Raw genomic sequence first — 21841 nt, 5'->3', positions numbered from 1 at the left:
ATCGTCCCACCGAGATCTTTGACCCACCAGAAAGTCAGCATGGCACAGTCAGTCAGTGGACCCAGAGAAGTGGAGCCTGTTCTGCTTCCTCTGGGCAGGATTTTCTGGATTCACGGTTAATTCAGGGTGGCCCAGGGGAAGAAAATGACCACAGCCAGAAGGGTGGGGATTCGAGGGAAGACATAATGGGGCCAATGTAGCTGGAAGATTTTGAACACTGATTTTGAACACAGCTGATGTGAGAACTTCCCAGTTCTGGGAGATGGTCTTTGTTGCTGTATTTAAGTTTAAAGTGAGAAGATAGAGCAGAGGTCCTTCTAAAACCAGGGTAGGGTGACAAGAGCATGTGACCAGCAGCCCATTGTGAGCTGTCACAGTCCTTGCTAGAGGCCAGCAGGAGAAGCCTGGGGACTCTGCTGGCACAGGCTTTCTAAACAGACTTGTGCCCAAGTGCATCCGGAGTTTCCTGTTCATTGCTGACCACTGGTCAGTCCCTCTGACAGCCTAGAGGTCATCCTCCTGGGGTGTGGTTGCTCCTGAGCTGCAGAAGTAATAAAGATGAGGTGTGTAAGAACCAATGGGCTCCCCCTTTCAGGGATCCCCAATGAACCCCCTCCTGCTCCTGCAGGCCTGAGGCAGTCCCATGACAGTCCCAGACCAAGGGCGGGCTGCCTCCCCTGTGCATACTCCTCGAGCTGACAGAAATCAGAGGTGTTCTGCACCTGGCCTCCATACCCGTGCTGGCTAACCCATCAGAGACAGATGGCGGTCTCCTCTGTCCTTGAGACAGACTGACACCACACAGCCTCCCTCGGCAGCCATTCCCCGGGGGGCTGTGCTCCTCGGAAGCAGAGCATAATGCTACCGCAGGGGAAACCCCCACAGGGGGCCCTTGTTTTATGACCCACCAAATTGCTAGAACCTACCCAGGAAAGTAGGCTGGTAAAACTGAAAATGCTCTGCACCCTGAGCTGTGCTTGGAAACCCGTACGAGCTGGTGCCCGTTTCTACCCTCAGACGACATTTGTGTGGTAGCAAAATGGAATGCTAACTGACTTTTCCTTGTGGTGAAAATGGACAGAGGAGCTACTGCGAAGTCACCATCGTATTGTGTGTGCACTGGGGGTGGAGGCGGGGACAGGATATGCATTCGCTGCACACCCAGTGAGCCAGTTACTACTCAGTATTACCAAGCAATTTGAATTCTGATTTTTTTCACTTCTGATCCTTTCTAGTTTCTGCAAATCTGTTGTTAAATAATTATAATGAACATGCATTGAGCACTTTCCTTGTGCCAGATGCTATTCTCATCTGCTATTCTAGTGGGCTGCTCTGTGAGACCGTATTAATTTATTCAGTCCTCCCAACAAACCTTTAAGGAAGACATGGTTAGGACGTTTTGTAGATGGGAGACTGAGGCATGGAGAGGTTAGCATTTAGTACAGTGTCACAGGATTAAGTGCAAAGCTGCCACATGGCCCAGGGAAGCACCTTCCTGACAAGTCCACCTGCCCTATCTGCCTATGCAGGGAATCCGCCCCCCGAGGTCATCTGGTTTCACAATGGGAATGAGATCCAGGAGTCCGAAGACTTCCACTTTGAACAAAGAGGGACTTGGCACAGCCTTTGTATCCAGGAAGTGTTCCCGGAGGACACGGGCACTTACACCTGTGAAGCCTGGAACAGCGCTGGAGAGGTCCGCACCCAGGCAGTGCTCATGGTGCAAGGTGTGGCTGCTGAGCTGACCAGGGTGGAGGCAGGCAGGGGTGGGAAATAGGTGGGAAATAGGGAATAGACCATTGTGGTCTCTCCATAGGCAATTTGGAGGTGAGGAAACCACGTGAGCTTACTTTGTTTCCCCTGCAGTCCCTGTGCCCCTTTGGTCCCATTCCAGCCCCAGAGGCCAGCTTCCCACCTTTGTCTTGGGGTCTGGCTGAGGGGAGCTACTGTTCCCTGCCTTCTGAAGTCCCTTCCCTCTCTGAGTTACTGGTGACAAGCTGCATCGAGTGCCAGGAGAAAAATCTTGTGATACATTTAACAGCTGGATAGTGATAGCTTTTCCCCCCTTTACTGAAGTATAGTTAACACACAATGCTACATTAGTGTAGTGATAGCTTTTGAGGTGACTTATGGCCTATTAGAGTCCTTGCCTTTAGAGAACCTTTATTTAAGAAGAGAGACAAGGTAAGGACACATAAAGCAAGAACAACTGTTAATTACACACATCTCATTGTAGATCATTAGCACCTAGCCCAGTGCACCTGTACCTTCTGGGCTACCTCCCCTTGCTTTGGATATGCAAACTCATGTCAATGTGATCCTCAGAGAACATAACCATGACAGATTTACCACAAGAAGGATGTGCTGTAACTGTACATCCAGTGAAAGTGATTTCTGGACATGCTGTTATTGGGGTAACGTGCAATTTTTGACCTTCACCACCACGGAAAGCTGAGTAGATACTGTCTGCTGAAAGGCCTTCCTCTCTAATCCAAACCTTTGCCAACTTCCAGAGCCTCAGGATGGCACCCAGCCCTGGTTCATCAGCAAGCCCCGCTCAGTGACAGCCTCCCTGGGCCAAAGTGTCCTCATCTCCTGTGCCATAGCTGGAGACCCCTTCCCTACCGTGCACTGGCTCCGAGATGGCAAGGCCCTCTCCAAAGACACTGGCCACTTCGAGGTGCTGCAGAATGAGGACGTGTTCACGCTGGTTCTAAAGAATGTGCAGGCCTGGCATGCCGGCCAGTACGAGATCCTGCTCAAGTGAGTCTGCGTGTCCTGCCGACCTCCTTTAGCCCACTAACCCCCAGATCCCTACCTCCTGTCAAAGTCTCCACCCGGGACTGGGAATCCAGCAGAAACCTGAAATAATGTGGAGCTGGGCTTCCAGGTAAAGAGAGGCCTTGGTGCTGCCAACAAGCTTTCCTTTTTCCACTAAATGCAAAGGTGCTCATTGAGAACCTTCCCACTGAGCTCAGTTGCCCAGAGTCCTCTGTCTTATTACATCCCAGCTTTTGTTCTCTCATTATGTGGTATGCGGAGAATATGAAGGAGGAAAGAACTGATTAAAATCGGAAAGGCAGCAGGATAGAGGGAATGTATTATTTGTCTATTGCTGTGTAACAAATTACCCCAAAATCGAGCAGCTTAAAACAAGTTATTGTCTCACACTTTCTATGGGTTGGGAACTGGAAGCTGCTTTGTGGGATGATTTCTACATCATGTGCCTTGCACATCCCACATCATTTTGCAGTGAACATGTTGGCAGGGACTGTAGTGTCTGAAGGCTTGACTGAGGCTGGAGGATCCACTTCTAAAATGGCTCACTCACAGGACTAGGGGCCCTGAGGCTTCTGCTCCTTGCCATGTGGACCTCTCCCTGGGACTGCTTGAGTGTCTTCATGACACGGAAGCTGGCTTCCACAGACCTAGTGATCCATGGGAGGGAACAAGTTGGAACCTGCAGTGTCTTTTGTGATCTACCCTTGGAGGTCACACACCGTTACCTCCGCCACATTCTGTTTGTTAGAAGTCACTAAGTGCAGCCCAAGAGGGTTCCATCTCTTGGAGAGAGGAATGTCAAAGAATCTGTAGACATTTAAAGCCACTACAGGCAGGTTAACCTTGCCCATTCCTTTTTTTCTCCTGTTTAAGGTCTTTCTAGGTTACAGGGGAAGGTAAAGCTCCATGAAGACACACTGCTTTGCTCCCAGTGCCTAGAACAGTGCTGCCCAGAGCCAGCAGTTAGTGTCTGTTAAATGAAAGTGATCCAGAAATGTTCTTTTACCTTGAAAGTGCTCTAACTCTTAAAATTCCATGCCAGCCGTGGGCTAATGGAGACCGAATGCCAGCCCCTAGGGTTGATGTGAGCAGAAGAAGAGTGCTCGTCTGCACCTCAACCCTGAAAACAGAAGGTTATGCCACATGCCAAAGATGTTTGGTCCTGCCTTAGCTCGGGTGCCTGGCCACTTTGTAAGGAGCTTGCTCTCCTAAGTACTGAGTGTACCATGTCCAAGGCTCTGAGCTACAGAGAGACTCTGTAGCTACATGTCAAAGCTACTGGCATGACAGAGCATTATTCCTATAATAATAACAAAACCCAGTTTGTGCCTCACTTCTTGGGTCCTTGCTGGGCATGCGCTTTATGCTTGTATCAGCTAGCTTTTGCTGCATAATAAACTAGTCCAATATTGAGTGGCTTTATAAAAATAGTTATCTGTTATTTCTTTGGATTTTCTAGGAAGTTCAGCTTAGCTGGGCAAGGCTTAGCGAATCTCAGCTGAGTTAATGGAGTGTCTGTGGTCAGTTGCTGACATGGTTGTGGGCTGCCTGGTCATCCTGTTGCCATCAGCAGTATGCACAGAAGACACCAACAGCCTTTGCCTTGCACCCAAACCAGTTATCAGGAAGGCAAATCTGCTTCCAGAATAGGAAGAAGATACTGTCTTCCTCCCGCAGGCCAGTACAAATAATGGAAACTGATGACGTGTGAGACCAGAGCTTGTCTGCATGGAAGGAGTAGTGCTGCGGGACAATACTCACATTAATCAAGCCAAACATCCTAGAAGAGATGAGCTTTTTGTGGGATTCTGAGGACAGTAGGCTGAGATTTAGCAAATGAGTAAAGGCTTGGCTGTTAAGGGCATGTTGAAGAGGCTGAACAAGAAAGGGTAGGGAAGAGCAAAGCAAGGGCTGTGGGAAGTCTGCCAGCCCAGAGTGGAGGGTTGCACTGGGAGGTCGGCAAGCAGACTGTCTGGGCCCAGCTGGGGATAGTCATAAAACTTAGACTGTCCCAGCTGGAAGGGACTTCAGAAGTTATCTAGCCGACTCATCGTTTAATAATGGGGGAAACTGAGGTCTCAGGGTCACAGACTTGCTCACGGCCACCCAAAGACAAGTAGCAGAGCCCAGATTGGAACCCTCATCGCTGTCTTTTAATCAGATTCTCTTCCATTCCTTGTTTCTCTCAAGTGCATGAGAACTTAGGGAATCCGGGAGGTTGCGCTGGGGTCCACATCCACACAGCCCTTGTCCCATGCCCCTCCCCAAAGTCCAGCCTCTTCATTCCTTTGGGAAGCTGTTGCCCTGCCTTGGCTTTGTCCCCGGCTGGGGAGTATGTGCCAGGTCACCAGGAGCCCCATCCCCTCCAGCTTTTCTCATGCTGGCAGAAATCAGACCTAGACCCAGGACAGAATGCCTTTCAAAGAGGGAGACCCGATGGCTGGGATGCAGGGGGGTGGGTGACGTGACAGCTCCTATCTATCCCTGCTCATGCTGCGGGATAGGTGTGGCTAGATGGGTTCTGCCTCCCCTTCCTTAGCTCTTATCTCCTGAACTAAAAGAGGAAGTGTCAAAAAGTTCCAAATTTCAGCTGAAATTTTTGAAAGATTGAGACTTGCCAGGAAATTAGTTCTTTAAACTAATTTTGCCTATAAAATTCATTCCAGGCAAGGGTGATTCAGAGTGGGACAGGGTCCAGAGTGGGCTTCTTATTCAGGGTTTGGGAGGTTGGCAAAAAGAGTTTTGCTAGTTTGTGAAAGGTGCAGCCTGTGAGGTCATAGCCCCATACCTGCTGTGGCAGCAGCTGGGCTAGGCATAAGGCCTCATCCTCAGCCCCAGGCCTGACTTTATAACTGAGTATGTAGATGCAAACACCAAAGATGGCCTCAAGAGGCTGTTTGGCTGGTTATATTTTCTGGTGTGTGGGTCCCAGGCCACAGGCCTTTCTGACCTTTGTAGACTCTGAACGAACACATGACTTTCTTAAAGGCCTCGCAGAGATTTAAGTTTATGGCTGCAGAAATGGTGACCCCCCAAGTCACCCCAAGGGATGAACCACTTAGTGGGGCAGCCATGGTATCCCACGTTTACCTCAGTCTGCCCCTCAGACTTCTCCAGGTGCTTCAGGGTGAGGCCTGTGGACAGGTCTAGCAATAGGCTACCTGTGCTCCCTTCTTAAGGGCGGGTAATGGAAAACAACAGAAGCCCTTACCAGCTTCCCCATGGGAGACAGAGCTTACTCCAGCTCCAGGGACTGGGAACTCCACCATATAAAGCCTCTGAAAGGTATGGCTGGGCTAAAGCGTAGCCATCTGATCAGGGTCTACTCCTGATTTTTGCATCCGGGCTGTGTTGTGCCTGTGGCAAGAAGAAACTCAGCTGAGGCAATGTTGGAAAGTGCTACTGGGAAAACACGGTCCTTGGCCATCCTGTCCTGCTGCTCCTCACCAACGTTGGGCCCCACACCCTGCGCTTGAAAGAAAAGTGAGGGAAAGAACAGCCTAATACTGACCAGCAGCCTGGCAGAAGTGGGGTGCCAGGGGGCTGGGCCTCACCCACAAATGACCTCTCATGTTTATGCTACAGGTTGATCCAAAGCCCCATGAGCCCTTCTGTGCTGAGTGCTCAGGATGTTCTGAGGGCCTCTTAGCCTTCCCAGGGCCAGGTACTAAGGAGGCACCTGATTGCTATTTGTTGAGCAAAGGAACACCCTTGAGCCTTCAAACTGTTTGGACAGGAGGCCCCCAGAACCTTGAATCTGGGCCCCCTGAGAGCCTGAGCATCAAGGAAGGTGACCAGGAGGGGACCCCAATAGATGAGAGGAGAGTTGGAGGACAGCACAGATCAACCGATCCTTGTTTCAAATGGGTCTTCGTGCCTGGGAGTGAGCAGCACCCCCTGTTTCCCCTGCATATCATCTGCCATGCCACGGGCCTCCCGAGTCTGATCAGGACCTGGCCCTCCACTGGGAGGGAGGCCAGGCAAAGCGAGGTAGATACCCACATACATCAGCAGAGCTGAATGAACGCATGCTCAGATGTCTGTGCACGTGGGGATGACTGTGTTTGTACACCTGTTCCCGGACACAGACCTGCAGGTGCAGGTGTACACCAGGTAAGATCCCATGTATGTGTGTATCCATGCGTGTGGTCGATATGTACATACACACAGAGACATGAGTAGACTTGTACTGACAAGCACTGGGGCAGAGTGGGAAGGTTACAGATCCTGGATTCAGGTAGACACGGGTGTCCATCCCTTTTTCTGCTATTTTTAGGCAAATTATTTAATCTTTCTAAGCCTTATTGTTATTTTTAAAAATAAAAATAAAATAAAATAAAATAAAATAAAATAAAATAAAAACCTAATCGGTGAGATAGATTATGTAAGGAACCTGTCACAGAACTTGGCACTCATCTGTGGTGGGATCTGAGGTACACGTCGGACCATGAAGTGCTAATAAGATGGCCATGCAGGGGGCATGAGTGGGAGACCATGGGAGTCCCAGCACTGCCTCATATAAACTCCTGAGCCTCCTTTCCTTACCTTTCAAATAAGCATACTAGTGCTCCATAGCTCACTGGGATGCTATAGGCACAAGAAGATAATGGTTGTGAATGAAAGCTGGAGGTCACTATATAAAATGGGAGGTTATCACCTTGAAGAGTCACCCTTGGCTCTCAGTCCTGCTTACCCCCACCCTCGCCCCTTGCCCCCACCCGGCCTGAGCAACGTTGGCTGGTCAGAGCTCAGAACCGCCAGCAGATGGCAGCCTTGTGGGGTTGGAGAGCTGATGGGCTCCAAGTCCCTGCAGCACCCAAGCATGGTACAGCCCCTCCCTGAGCAGAGGAGCCTCAACTTAAAGGGATGCTGAAGTTCAAAAAACATTTAAAAAAAATTTTTTTTATGTTATTTATTTCTGAGACTGAGGGAGACAGAGCATGAGTGGGGAGGGGCAGAGAGAGAGGGAGACATAGCATCTGAAGCAGGCTCCAGGCTCTGAGCTGTCAGCACAGAGCCCGACGCGGGGCTCGAACTCACAAACCGTGAGATCATGACCTGAGCCGAAGTTGGTCACTCAACTGACTGAGCCACCCAGGCACCCCTCAAAAAAACTTTTTTTATGTTTATTTATTTTTGAGAGAGACAGAACGTGAGCAGGGGAGGGACAAAGAGAGAGGGAGACACAGAATCTAAAGCAGGGTCCAGGCTCTGAGCTGTCAGCATAGAGCCTGAGGCAGGGCTCGAACTCACACGAACTGTGAGATCGTGACCTGAGCCAACGGCAGAAACTTAACCAACTGAGCCACCCAGGCACCCCACTAAAGTTTTCATTGTGGGTTGAGGAATCCAGAGCTCTCCCTACCGGAAGGAAGGAGAGAAAGGGCCATCCACACAGGAAGACACCTGTTTGGTTTTTAATTCAGAAAGTTCTGATCTGAGGGCATTGGCTGATGCGTGGGGATTGGAAGGTGTTTTCATTTTGCGAGCAGGAGAGGGGAAGTAGCAGCTGGAGGGCGGGGAGGAAGGACACTGCAGAGAGGACATAACCATCTCTGTATTGAGGGAGCGTGAAGTCAGACTCAGGGTCACTGCCCAGGGCTGCACAGTCTAGATTAAGCAGCTCCATCACACCCTAGCAGGTTTAGACTTTAGTTTTCTTTTATTTATTGAGTGATTGTATTATTTTTGTAATATACTTACAGAAAAGTATTCCTACTTCTGGATATCTGTCTAAGCTGTTGTTCAGATTTTTTTTTCCTTTTTATACAAGAGCTGGGGGGAAAAGGGTGACCAAAGAGGAGAAGGTCCCTGCCCTAAATCTAGGCTTGTGTGGGCATGTGGGGTCACAGCTAAGCCCTTGACTCCCTGTTCCCTGGAGCAAGCCAGCCAGCCTTTGGCCAAGTTCCTGCTTACCCTGTCCTCCTCACAGCCCTCGGCTGAGCAGGCCCTTGGCTCAGAGAGCCTCTTGATCTGTATTGATCTCTCGAATTCTTCAGGAACCGGGTTGGCGAATGCAGTTGCCAGGTGTCACTGATGCTACAGAGCAGCCCTACCAGAGTCCCCCTGCGGTGAGTGCCCCCAGGAGGTGCCTGGCCAGGCCCCATGCCACCACCCACCCACCTTTCTCCTGGCCCCTGCAGGCCCAGCCCAGCAGCCCCAGATTATTCGTATCCTCTAGCTGAGGCTGCTGAGCCAAGAGGGAGAGATTGGAAGGGGAATGAGGGAGGGAAAGCAGGGGAGGAGGGGGGGGAATTATTATTTTTTTTTTTTTTTTGCACACACCCTTATAAGGCTACTGAAGTCATTACCGATGTAACAAACCAAGTAAGCAAGCAAGAGCCTCTCACCAATGTTCCCTTCTATAAACACAGCCTGGCCAGCCCCAACCTCCCTTTCTCCCTCCCCTTTACCCTCCCTCCCTCAGGGATTTGCTCTCCCCTGACGTTTTGTTCTTACCCGGCCCCTTTTCCTCTTGCTACTTTCCTTTTTTCCCTTCACTGGTTGCAGGGGGAGGGAGCCTGCCAGCTGTGAGGGCCTCTGTGGCCGGGGAGCCAGTGCTGATGGTGGTGGCGGTGACCGCTATGGGACCCTGAGGCCCGGCTGGCCAGCAAGAGGGCAGGGTTGGCCGGAGGAGGAAGACAGTGAGGACGTGCGGGGAGTGCTGAAGAGACGCGTGGAGACCCGGCAGCACACGGAGGAGGCCATCCGCCAGCAGGAGGTGGAACAGCTGGACTTCCGTGACCTCCTAGGGAAGAAGGTGAGCACCAAGAGCGTGTCAGAAGAGCACCTAAAGGAGATCCCAGCCGAGCAGATGGATTTCCGCGCCAACCTGCAACGGCAAGTGAAGCCAAAGACTGTGTCAGAGGAAGAGAGGAAGGTGCATAGCCCTCAGCAGGTAGACTTCCGCTCGGTTCTGGCCAAGAAGGGGACTCCTAAGACCCCGGTCCCTGAGAAGGCACCGCTTCCGAAACCCGCCACCCCAGATTTCCGCTCGGTGTTAGGCAGCAAGAAAAAATTACCAGCAGAGAATGGTAGCAACAATGCCGAGGCCTTGAATGCCAAGGCAGCAGAAAGTCCAAAGGCTGTGGGCAATGCCCAGGCTTTAGGGTCCCTGAAACCCTCAGGCAATGCCAAGCCTTCTGAGACCCTAAAACCTCTGGGCAATGTCAAGCCTGCTGAGTCCCCCAAACCCGTGGATAACGCCAAGCTTGCTGAGACGCTGAAACCCTTGAGTAATGCCAAGCCTGCTGAGACCCCAAAACCTGTGAGCAACACCAAGCCTGTCGAGACCCCGAAATCCGTGAGCACCACCAAGCCTGCTGAGACCCCAAAATCCATGGGCAACGCCAAGCCTGCTGAGACCCCGAAATCCGTGGGTAACGCCAAGCCTGCTGAGACTCCGAAATCCATTAGTGCCACCAAGCCTGCTGAGACCCCGAAATCCATGGGCAATGCCAAGCCAGCTGAGACCCCGAAATCCATGGGCAACGCCAAGCCGGCTGAGACCCCGAAATCCATGGGCAACGCCAAGCCGGCTGAGACCCCGAAATCCGTGGACAACGCCAAGCCGGCTGAGACCGGAAAAACAGCTGGGAAGGAAGAACTCAAGAAGGAGGTTAAGAATGATGTGAACTGCAAGAGGGGGCATGCAGGAGCCACAGATAATGAAAACAGATCAGAGAGCCATGGGACAGCCCCAACCTTCAAGGAGAAGCTACAAAATGTCCACGTGATGGAGGGCCAGAAGCTGCTACTCCAGTGTCAGGTGTCCTCTGACCCCCCCGCCACCATCACCTGGACGCTGAATGGAAAGACACTCAAGACCACCAAGTTTATCGTCCTCTCCCAAGAAGGTAACAAGGGCGAGGGCTGGGAAGAAGGGGGCTCTGTACCAGGGCCACTGCAGCTCATGGAGCCTTGGGCCTGTTGACTACCATTTGCAGCCCAGAGTCTGGGCTGGAATGCCCAGCCTCTGTGCCCCCTCACTGACAAGACAGCCGCCCTGCTCAGGGCCCTCAGGCACACACTCCGTCTCTGGGTGGTGAGAGGTGGGTGGCTGGTCCTGTGGCACATGCCCAAGTCCTGGTGTCTGTCTGGCAGAGCTGCCTCAGGGCAGCCCCAGCCGTGGCTCTTCAGAGCTGCCCTGGGCCTGAGCTCATGCCCCACAGCTCTGGTGTGGAGAGGGCTGTGTGCGTGGATGTGACGGGACCCTGGGGCTGGAGCCCACCAGTGGCTCTGAGCTGAGAGCTGCTTTTGCAGCAGCAGTTTGGATTAGGAGAAGGGTGTGCACTGACGGGGTGGCACAGGACTATGGTTTGGGGTCAACAACAACTTAAGACTTGATAACATTGTGGGTTTGCAGGGCTCTGTCGGAGAAGCCAAAAACCCCAAACAGCCCCTACGGCACACACTCCTGGGCGGACAGAGCCACTCGCTTCCTAATTTGGATGAGACTTTTGTTTGCTGGTATTTCACATTCTTGGGTTATGGGGAGAGAGGGGGGGCACTAAATCCTGACATCTGGGGCCTTTCAGGGTCTGGAATTCTGAGATGGGTCAGTTTATACCTAGAGAAGAGATGGGGGTGAGAGGGACATTTTCCCTGGACCCTCAATTTGGTTTGAAATGTTTCAGCCAAGCATCTCAAGGCTGTAGGGGAGCTCCGAGTCCAGCAGACTTCCCACACCCCACTCTGGTGGCCAGCGCTGGAACAGAGCCTGGCCCGAGCTTGAGGCTGATGCTGGTGGCTCAGACAGAACAGGGCACAATGCTCCCCAGGAAATCGCATTTTACCCTTAAGAGGTAGAGGGTGGCAGCCAAGCAGAGGCCCAGGTGGACAGGTCCTATGAGTCCTGATCCACTGAGATGTCACAAACAACCCCAACTGCGCTGCTCCCCTTTCTGTCCTCTGACTGCACACTCCTCTCCCCTCCCCCACTGCCCCCTTCATCAGGCTGCTTCCTTCCTCATGAAAGGCGAATGGAGGAGCATTTGGAGAAAGCAGTATCCCTCTCAGCCCACAGTAAAATTTCTCTCTTTATCCAGTAACTCAGTCAGCAAATCTGGAGCAGCTGAGCGTTTTGAATCTAAGTGCTAAAAGAGTAAAGGGGAAGTTGACCAGGAGAGAGAAAGTGTTTTATTTTCTGCCGCTGTGTTGATAGGAGAATGTTTTTATGTGGTTATCTCCAGATTGGCAGGGTCCTTGGGAAGGCATCTCATCCACACACACACCCCCCCACCACCTTGCCTCTGCTAGTCCAGCCTGCCTGTGGTCCACACACAGGTGGGCATGGGGGAATCACCACAGTGAGGTGAGATGTCCAGGGGAGTGGATGTCACAGCTGTCCCTGTCACCCCTGTGGGCCCCTCCCAGTTGGAAAGCCTTTGGTAGAACTGATCCGAAACCCTGACTGGGAACATTTCCCAGGCTACCCTGTGGTGATCTCTCCAGGAAGGATGGAAGGTGGGTAGCCACCCACCCTTGGGACATGTGCGGTCACACAGGCCCGCACAACGTGAGGCCCATGGCCACACCAGCCTCAGGGAAGCCAGTGTTCAGATAGCTGAGGGCAGTGCCCAAAGGAGACCTGTGTGGAACCTGCAGCGTCCCTAATAGCAGCTTATATACAGCCCTCTCTACTGAGCAGTGTAAGCAGACCTCAGCTCTGGTCTCAAAAACACGCCTGAGCCATTAGACCCTGGCTGCTCGTGTCCAGAGGGTCTTGAGCATGTGGTATCGCCTGTCACTGAGCATTAAAGGGTGTAGAGACCCAGCTACTCCGGTATCACCTCCCATAGAAACCACCTCAAAGGGACAGTTTAGGTCCAAATCAGAGGAAGAAGAAATGATTAAAAGAAGGCCAGCACAAGGAGTGGATAGAGAAGGTCTAAGGGAGGTGGATAGGAAGGGGTTGTAGAGACAGCCCCAAGTCCAACTTTTAAAAATATTCTAAATATTTGTAATTCTCCTTTGAAAACTTAAGAATAGCTTGCACACACTGAACAAACACCATGTGCCAGACACTGCTCTAGGCATCTTACGCTTTTCACTCTTTTAATCCTGCCCGTTTGCAGAAGTGAGGTGTCCTGCCCGAGATTGCGCAACAGGTTAGTGACAGAGCTGGGATTTGAAGGTAGGCAGCTGAGTTCAGGCGCCTAGACCTCCATGCCGTCTTACCTCATAGTTAACTCTTGTTAGGAGTCAGCACACTGGTACAGCTGAGAAACCTTTCATGATGCACTCACCCAGAGCGTTGTCCGTCAGGAGAAAATACTAATGGCTATTTACTCCTCGACACTGTCAGTAGTTGTCAAGAGGCTGCAAGACTGGCGGTGCCCTCTAGGCTTGCCAGGTTTCTGGCGTTTTCCCTGCAGTGGAGGAAGCAGACCTTGACATGGGCCTGTCTGCCTTGCCACGGTAGGGAGAGTGCCTGGTCTTAAAAATACCATCCCCGTTTTTCAGTCCGTCCCTTCTCTAGAGCTTCTCCCTCTACGTCTTCAAGAGCCTGGGTTAGACACAGACCCCAGGAAGAAAGCCTGTCTTCAAGCCTTATCAGTGACCACTTCAGCAGGCCCCACTGCAGGGAGCAGGGCACTCTGGGAGGTGTGAGTGGATCTGTTCTCCATAGATCTGGAAAGAGGGGGCACACACTCACAGTGATAAAACTATTCCAGCCAAGTGCTGAAGTTGAGCTAGTAGGTATAGAAGAAGGAGCTGAGTGCTGGGGCCACAGGAAAGGCTGGTGCTGAATGAGCTGGGCCAGGACCCATGGCAGGCAAAGGAGGGGAGGTATGGGCTTCTCAGGCAGGGGCTCTGGCAGCAGCAAAGGTAGGTCTGCTCACAGCATGGGCTCAGCTGGAGAGGAAGGCATGTCCCATGCCATCCTATATCATGCTAAAGAGCTCAGTCCTCAAGGCAGTAGGGAGCCATGTAAGAATGTGGAATGAGGAGCAGTGCACACAAAGCTAGGGTAAGGGTTTAGGGGTTTTGATTGACTCCCTACCCAAAGACAAGTAAGGAGCCTACTGAAGAGGTCAGGGAGAAAGGTGGCAAGGCTTGGGCTAATATAATAAGGCAGCCATGGCACAGACAGGAAACAACCAGTTCAAGAAGCAAGGACACAGTTAATAGATCCTGTTGCCTGGCTTGGGAGCAGGGGGCAGATAAAGAAGAGGAAGGAGTGGAAGACCACTGTGTGCCAGTGTCTGGGTGACTGGGGTCACATTTCTACTGACATTGATGGAAATAAGGAAGCTGGTGGTTTGAGGTGGTCTGGGGGTGAAGGTGGAGGGAGTGGCTAAGGGGGTCTCCCTGTCCTTTGCACCCCACTCTGCATCCTCTCTGCCCCCCACCTCACTGGCTTGGAATCCTTCTTCCTTCACTGCTCTGAATCCTGTGCTGTTGTCATCTAAGATCAAAATTTGCTTCCTGTAGGTCTTGCCAGACCATTGTCACCAGCCTTTGGCCACGAGAGACTCCTCGTGGAGTACGGTCCGCACATACATCTACACCCTACTGCTGTGTTTACAGGTTTCAGGGGGCTTCTCTGAACTCCTGTGGCTTGGATAGGGCTCATAGCCTCCAGGCCCCCTAAAAACAGGGTTTTGTTCCCCCCATTTAGCACCAAGGAGAGAAGAGGTGTGTAATGAGTCGGCTGGCATTGACTGCTAATTCTTGAAGGGACATGTAGAGGCACCCTTCCCCTCCCTGCATCCCCCAGAGCTGCCAGGCAGATGGTGGCCACTTATGGTGGCTGGGCCTGGCCTCCAGGCCTGTGGAGGGATGACACCAGGCCCTTTCAGGCCTGCAGCCGTGCTCCTCAGGCTTTGGCCTTGGCTGAGGACTGGGAGGGATGGCCAGTGAGCCAAGGGGAGCTCTACACTGCTCCCGAGAAGTGTTTTCATCTTTATGCCCTGTTTCCTGTCCCCAGGCCAGGCTTCTTTCCCTGGCAAACATGTCTCCTAGGCTAATACGAGAATTTATTTTTGTTGCCGTTGTCAACTGATGATTCGTTTTTAATCACCTTTAATGTGAGATCTTGCAAAGGCTTTTTTAAAAACCTATGTGAATTCATCGTACAAAACACTAGGATTTATGCATCCTAGTGCATAAATGCAATATGCAAGGCAATATTGTTATATGCATAATCCATTTGAAGAACTCTGATGTAGGAATTTTTTCCTTTCAGAAATTATCTTATCTTTTTCAATGGTAGGTTATAGTTGACTAAATGTTCATGACTTTCTCTTGCATAGATCCTCCCAGATCACCTGCTACAGAAATGTGCCTTGGTCATCTCAGATGGCAATTTTTTTTTCTTTTTTATTGTGACTGCATTCCAGTCTCAGGAAAAAGATTCGTAATAGACACAGTCACTGCCCTCCAAGAATTAGTGTGGGAGACAGACATGTGTTTCAGCAGTGGCCTTGGAAGACATGCTCTGATAAAGAGAAACTCGAGGCACAGAAGAGGTCTGTCTGTGGCTGGGGATGCTTATGGGTGATAGGGAAGGCACTGTCCTCAAGGAGGTGATCTGGAGCTGAGTTGCACTGTCCAGACGTTCTAGGGGACCAGGGTGGGGAGGCACTGCCCACTGAGGGTATCCTCAGAGCACAGCCTCTAGGGCTTTGGGCCACCCCCTCTCACCCTGCACACCCCCCCCCCACACACACACCCCGGCCTCCCCTCTCGTCACACACTTGGAGCAAGATGGGAGACCTTAGACTCCATGGCCATGAGGGGCTCTCCCAGGGACAGTTCTAGCTGAGCCATTTATTGGATCCTTGGTTCTGTGGTGACTGCTACCATCCCCCTCACCTCCCTCAAAATTCCCCACCAGGCTGAGGCTTCTCGGAAAAAAAAAAACTCTGGGAAACGGTTTTTCTTCTGGAGGTCAGGAATAAGCTGTCCCACAGGAAATACCAGATTCTTCAATCTGGGCTAGCCGGGCCTCCAGGCCTGCCTGGGGGCCCTCCCCCAGCCCACGCAAGCACAAGCACATGGCCAGGGGTCCAGGCTTTGGGAGGCTTGACGAGCTGCCTGTTCTGCTACTTTCCCTGGTGAGGGGGTGAGGGCTGTGGTCTAACCGCCCCAACTTCTCCTGGTGGTCTCACCAATGTCTTTGCACTTTCTACCATTTGGGCTTAAGGCTGAAAGCAGTGAGGGGACTGAGGCTGAAGCACAGTCAGGGATCCAAGCAGGATATGTACTGGGAGTGGGGTGTCTGCTCCCAGAGCCTTAGCTTCAGACTGAAGGGAAGTGACAAAAGGGGGTGTGTTTCCTCTAAGCCTCAAATCAGGATGCCAGAGGTCATCTTAGCAGCCCCCTGCCCTCTCGGATGAGTGGAAGGTCCTCTCTAGAGAGGACAGTCACCCTCAATCCCAGATTCCTGTGCCTCATGGTCTCACTCTCATGAGAGTGAGTCCAACCTGAGCCCTTTCTGTTGCAGTTTCTGCAAATTCTGTCTCCTAACTACAGTGAGAAGAGATCCTGATCCCTTGCCCTCCCCTGTGGGAGAATGTAGGGAGGCCTTTCCTGAGAGGTAAGGTCTATATGAATAGGAGGGAGGTGGTCCGGAGGACTAAGGTTTCCTTGTTCAGACATAAGCCAGGTGCCAAGAAGCAAAGAGAACTGTTAAATGCCTCTGCCTTCCTTTCTAGCCTTAGTGAGGTTCTCTGAATACCCTTGTATTCATTGCTCTCAAGTCTGTGCCTCTGCCTAATGGGGGTGAGGGTACTTTTTGAGATCAAAGACCCTTTGGGAGCAGTGCCTGTTGACCTCCCTTCTGGCCATGTTGCCCCGCACATACGCCTGGGATGCACACAGTTCTGTCCACGCAGGGCCGGTGGCTTATACTGAGCAATTAGCAGGGGGAGTGGAGTAGCAAGAGCCAGTGGCTCCAGGCAGCAGGATGCACGTGGCCCTGGCTCTGTCCTCCTCTTTTTTGTAATGACTGCCGCCCTGACAACAGGGCAGCTTTGGGCAGGACGCCATGCTGTTGACTTGTTTGTGTGTCTGAAGGCAGGAACTCCAGTGCCACTGCCCTCCTGCCTGGCCCAGCAGTCCCAGCCCTCAGCTGGCCTCTCCCCACATCCTGAGGGAAATCCCCCAAGGGGGGAACTCCAGGGAAGTAGCTCACTCTGGGGTGAGAGAGCTAGGGTGGGCAGGGACCAGACCCCCGATTCCTGTGTGTGCCCAGCCTGGCTTCTCCTTTCCCTAACCAGGCCAGAAGAGGTTGCTGGGGTGGAGAGACTCTACCCCTCTCTGAGGTCACCAAAAGACCTTGCACTGAAGGGAGATGCCCCAAAGTGCCCCTCTCCCAGCCCAGTGCCCCTCGTTGGCCGTGCTTCTCAGCTCAGATACTATTCCTGAGAAGATAGCTCCAGGGTCCCAGGCTATAGTTCCCTCCTTCTCCCAGCAGACCTTCCCACAGGTCAGTGTTCCTGCTCAACAGGGACCCCTGCCTCTCTCACCCACCTCTTTGTTCAGGACTCCCTTTTCTAAGATTCCTAGAATAAATAATTGCTATATGCTGGGCGGAGCCTCCTCACCTGCCACTGTTCCTAACATGGGTCTATAAACCTGTGCCTGGCTACTACTTATCTCTCTTGGTGACATGCCAGGGTGCAGGTCCAGGGTCCCTCTGCTCCTTCTATTGTATTGGATGCTCTCCAAAAGCTGATATTATTTTGCTCTCTTCTTCTGTGCCTTTCCATTATGTCCCTATAAGAGAGCTTGCTGGAATTTGGGAAGAGGGTACCAGGAGGAAATATACTTAGGGATCAGTTATTTTGGACCTGGCTTATCAGAAAAAACTACCCTGACCCTTGGTAGGGAGAGAAGGTTGGTTCCCACAGGACGTCTGACTTCTGGGCTCCCAGTGGCTATCCATGTGAATAACATTCACCTGCCATGTCCCAGGTCCCAGGGCAGGTATTGGGCTTATATTGGGTCCACTCAGTGGTTCTTCCTCTTCCTTCCTAGGTTCACTGTGCTCTGTCTCCATCGAGAAGGCATTGCCCGAGGACAGAGGCGTATACAAGTGCATAGCCAAGAATGGCGCCGGCCAGGCTGAGTGCTCCTGCCAAGTCACCGTGGATGGTAGGTCGTGCTCACCCATCACTGCCACACAAAGTAGTCCCACTTCTCAGCCCTTCCCTGGCCAACCATACCTAAACAGAACTGCATCCAAGACTGCCATCCCTACCCGAGGCATTTGTTTTGTGGGTATCAAGCCATCTTTTGCACAAAATGAGCCAGAAAGGAAAATGGCAGCTCTACTTGATGGCCCTATGTGACCTTGCAGCCCTGCCCCTGGCTGAGAGGAGGGACCGCTCACCTTATTGTCCCCGCCCTGTCCCCAGTCCTGACCCCCAGATGCAGAAGCTTGCTGAGCGGGGAAACCAGGCACTGGGCTGGAGGAGAAAAGACACACCCACAGGAAAATGACTACATAGTATTTTACAAGCTGCAGCAGACAAGTGTCAGTGCTGGCAGGTCAGACCCTTGGTGAGGTGAGGACGGAGTAGAGCGGGGTCCATGTGGGGATACTTCCCTGAGGAGGTGAGTTGGGGCTGCATCTTTGGGTAGAGAGGATAAGCCCACCTCTGCAAGAAGAGAAAGTAATTGTAATACAGCAGAGGGAGAGGAAGAAATGTGGGGGCAGAGGGCTGCCTGGTCTGAGTGGAGTTTCATTTTTTTTTTAATGTTTATTTATTTTTGAAAAAGAGAGAGAAAGAGAGAGGGCACAAGCGGGGAGGAGCAGAGAGAGAGGGACACACAGAATCCGAAACAGGCACCAGGTTCCAGGCCATCAGCACAGAGCCCGACATGGGGCTGGAACCCATGAACCGAGAGATCATGACCTGAGCCAAAGTCAGACGCTTAACCTCCTGAGCCACTCCGCGCCCTCTGAGTGGAGTTTCTGAGTGAGGAAAGGGGGAGGCCAAGCTGTGAGGGGTTGAGATTTATCCTAAAGCAGGCTGTGTGTTTGTGACTCTTCTTTCTCTCTTCTTTGTGAAGTTTAGAATTAGAGCCTTAGAAGTAGAACAGACGTTGGGATGATCTAGGCAACCACCCTCATTTTGAAGAGTAGAAAACCAGGGCCACTGAGAAGGAACATGCCCTACATGAGGTTTCCTGGTCTGTTGAGGGCCAAGCTAGAGCCAGAATGCTGTAGTGGGATTCACAATCCAGAGTGCTTTCTTCTTTTTTGATACTTGCCTGGAACTGTCTGAAAAGGTTGTGTGGGGGAAATAATTTCTTGCTCTTGAAATGCCTGGTTAGTAACTCTTAGTGACACGTGAAAAACTGGTGTCCAAATAAGGCAACTCAAAGACCAACTTTGTTGCTCTTCTGACTCCTGAATATGATCACTTGGGTTATAAAGTCCTGACCTGTTTCCCTGCCATTCCACAAGATGTAGAACCTTTGTCCCCATTCTCGGCTTTATAATCTGATTTCCTGATCATAAACACTGAGATCCGTGATATATTAGGAATGGAAGAAAAGAAAGTCTTTTCTTTTTTCTTTTTTTTTTAAGAAAAAAGAGCATTGAGGTGGCTCAGTCAGTTAGGTGTCTGACTTTAGCTCAGGTCATGATCTCACAGTTGTGGGTTCGAGCCCCACTTCAGGCTCTGTGCTGACAGCTCAGAGCCTGGAGCCTGCTTCAGGTTCTGTGTCTCCCTCTCTCTCTGCCCCTCCCCTGCTCATGTCTCTGTCTCTCTCTCTCTTTCTCTCAAAAGTAAATAAACATTTAAAAAAAAATTTTTTTTAACTTTAAAAAAAATAATAAGGGGCGCCTGGGTGGCGCAGTCGGTTGAGCATCCGACTTCAGCCAGGTCACGATCTCGCGGTCCGGGAGTTCGAGCCCCGCGTCGGGCTCTGGGCTGATGGCTCAGAGCCTGGAGCCTGTTTCCGATTCTGTGTGTCCCTCTCTCTCTGCCCCTCCCCCGTTCATGCTCTGTCTCTCTCTGTCCCAAAAATAAATAAACGTTGAAAAAACAAAAATTTAAAAAAAAATAATAAAAGAAAAAAGAGCGCTGAAAAGTTAAAAAACATATACACACAATGGCAAAACAACTTAAATTGTCAATAGCCGGCAGTAAAGCTGAAATGGAAGACTATTGTGCGTGTGTCTCCCTGGAGGAGTTCTGTGAATGTATCTGTCACTGGGGCTCTGGGTCGAAGGAGTGGATTTGATGGGTCAGTTCAGAGCCGGGCTTGAACCCATGTTTTGAGGCTCTGGGTAGAGGGGCTGCTGCCGCCAGGTACTCTGTGGTGTGTGACCTGGGCTGTCACCTGCCCAGGTCATGTTTCCTGCTGCTTTCCCTATAGGTGCTGCAGTTTACAAAAAAAAAAAAAAAAAAAAAAGTGTTTCTGGGAACTTGACTCCAAACAGCCCACACTTGAGACCCATGCTAGACCCAACCAATCTAGAAGGAAGCCCCGCCTGCTAATAGCTGCTTTGGGGTTCCCTGGATTCTTTGGGTCCTATTTACAGGGCTAGCTGGAGGCGGGACAGCAATTTATTCTCCTTATCTGCGAAATGTCAGCACCTTTTTGAGAAACAGCAAATGTTTTATTTTGAAAACCAAACTTTGTTTTCAAAATAAAAATTTCTTTTTCCCTATAGAATACATTTGGGTTTTTTTTTTTTTTTTTCTTTTTTAAGGTTTGGGGAATTCATTCAGCAACATATGGGACTTTTTTACCCATAAGTTGGCTTCCTTCTACTAGATTCCCTTGTACTCTCTGCTAATCTTTTTTTTTTTTTTTTAATGTTTTATTCTTGGGAGAGAGAGAGAGAGAGAGAAAGACAGAGAATGAGCAGGGAGGGGCAGAGTGAGAGAGGGACACAGAATCCGAAGCAGGCTCCAGGCTCTGAGTTGTCAGGCGCCACAGAGCCCGATGTGGGGCTCTTCGTCGGAGCCACCCAGGATCCCCACTCTCCACTAATCTTGATCACCATTAGTTATCTCTAGTTTGGCCTCAGGGCTGCCGACTATGATCTGGGTCTTAGGAGAAGAGCTAGCAAAGAGGTCAAAGGGAGACCAGCTGAGATAACAGGACTCTCAGTTAATTGGTTTTGTTTTTCAAAGAGAAAAAGGGCAGCCCCTTCACACCCACTCTTTTCCCTGTTGCTAGACTTGGAGATATATTAGTGTCCTGCGAGTGGGTGGCCTTCCTGCCACATGGAGTTTTATTTCTCAGTCATGAGCCACCTCTTCACAAAGAACTGCAGTTTCCCTAACTGCTCCCCTGCCACCTTGCCTCACCGTTTCCCCTCCTGTGCTCCCCTCAGCCCAGCTGCTTTCCTGTCCTCTTTCCATCCCCTGGTGCTCCCGGCTCTCCCCAAGGCAGTGGTACCTAACTGAAAGATCCCAGGGGGTCCATGGACTCTTTGAAATTATAGGCAGAATTTTGTGTGCTTTTAAATCAGAGCATTTTTCTGAAGAGAGCACCCATGGTTTTTAATCAAACTTGCCCTAAGAAGGGACTGTTACTGAATTTGCAAGTTCGTTCATTGCGTGGGGTCTCCTGATTTCTCTCTCCATCTGCAGCTGCCTGCTTAACCTCCCGATAGGACTGTGTCCCTCCTTCCCAAGGGGCAGTGAGGTTCCTCTCCACTATAGCTCATGCTGACATGAGCTGGCCCTACCCCCTGACAGTCACTAGCTATCAGTCACACAGCCTGTGCCAAACACCATGAAGACTATGTATCTGTGGCCAATATAAGGATATATTTCAGGACCTCATGAAAATGACTTTGGCTCATTGGCCACTCTGTATTAGCCACATTCCTGTTTTTTCCCACTTAGAGTAAAGACAAAGGGAGGTAGCTTTTATAACTGAGCACATCTGGCCATTATCATCATGCTGTGTGTCTTTTCCCTAAGAAAAAGGGTGCTCTCGTGCACTTTCTTGATCTGGTCACACCCCTGTTCCTTCCAAGTGCAGCAGAAGGACCAGTGTCAACCTTGTACCCCAGAAAGCACCTGAAGCCTGAACTCTTCCAGGGGGACAAAGCTGACCTTCAAGGTTTGCTCTGGCCAGAGGC

At 51.2% G+C, this 21841-nt stretch overlaps 1 protein-coding gene across 6 annotated transcripts in view; it reads left to right on the top strand.

Annotated features, from left to right (window-relative positions):
• The window catches only part of MYLK (myosin light chain kinase), a 212911-nt gene that overhangs the window by 117821 nt on the left and 73249 nt on the right, over positions 1–21841 (top strand). For 4 of the 6 annotated variants that reach the window (XM_043594342.1, XM_043594341.1, XM_043594340.1 and 1 more), the window contains exons 13-17: positions 1530–1727; positions 2514–2763; positions 8781–8852; positions 9292–10637; positions 17767–17883. In XM_043594342.1, coding sequence (XP_043450277.1) covers positions 1530–1727; positions 2514–2763; positions 8781–8852; positions 9292–10637; positions 17767–17883 — 1983 coding nt within the window. Of the gene's footprint in view, positions 1–1529; positions 1728–2513; positions 2764–8780; positions 8853–9291; positions 10638–17766; positions 17884–18244; positions 18346–21841 lie in introns of those variants that run through there. The other 2 variants (XM_043594343.1, XM_043594345.1) reach the window with 2 other exon arrangements.

This window comes from Prionailurus bengalensis, chromosome C2, assembly GCF_016509475.1.
Source record: "Prionailurus bengalensis isolate Pbe53 chromosome C2, Fcat_Pben_1.1_paternal_pri, whole genome shotgun sequence".
Taxonomy (NCBI): domain Eukaryota; kingdom Metazoa; phylum Chordata; class Mammalia; order Carnivora; family Felidae; genus Prionailurus; species Prionailurus bengalensis.
The sequence above is the reverse complement of the archived record's forward strand: the minus strand, read 5'-3'. Positions and strand labels throughout refer to the sequence as shown.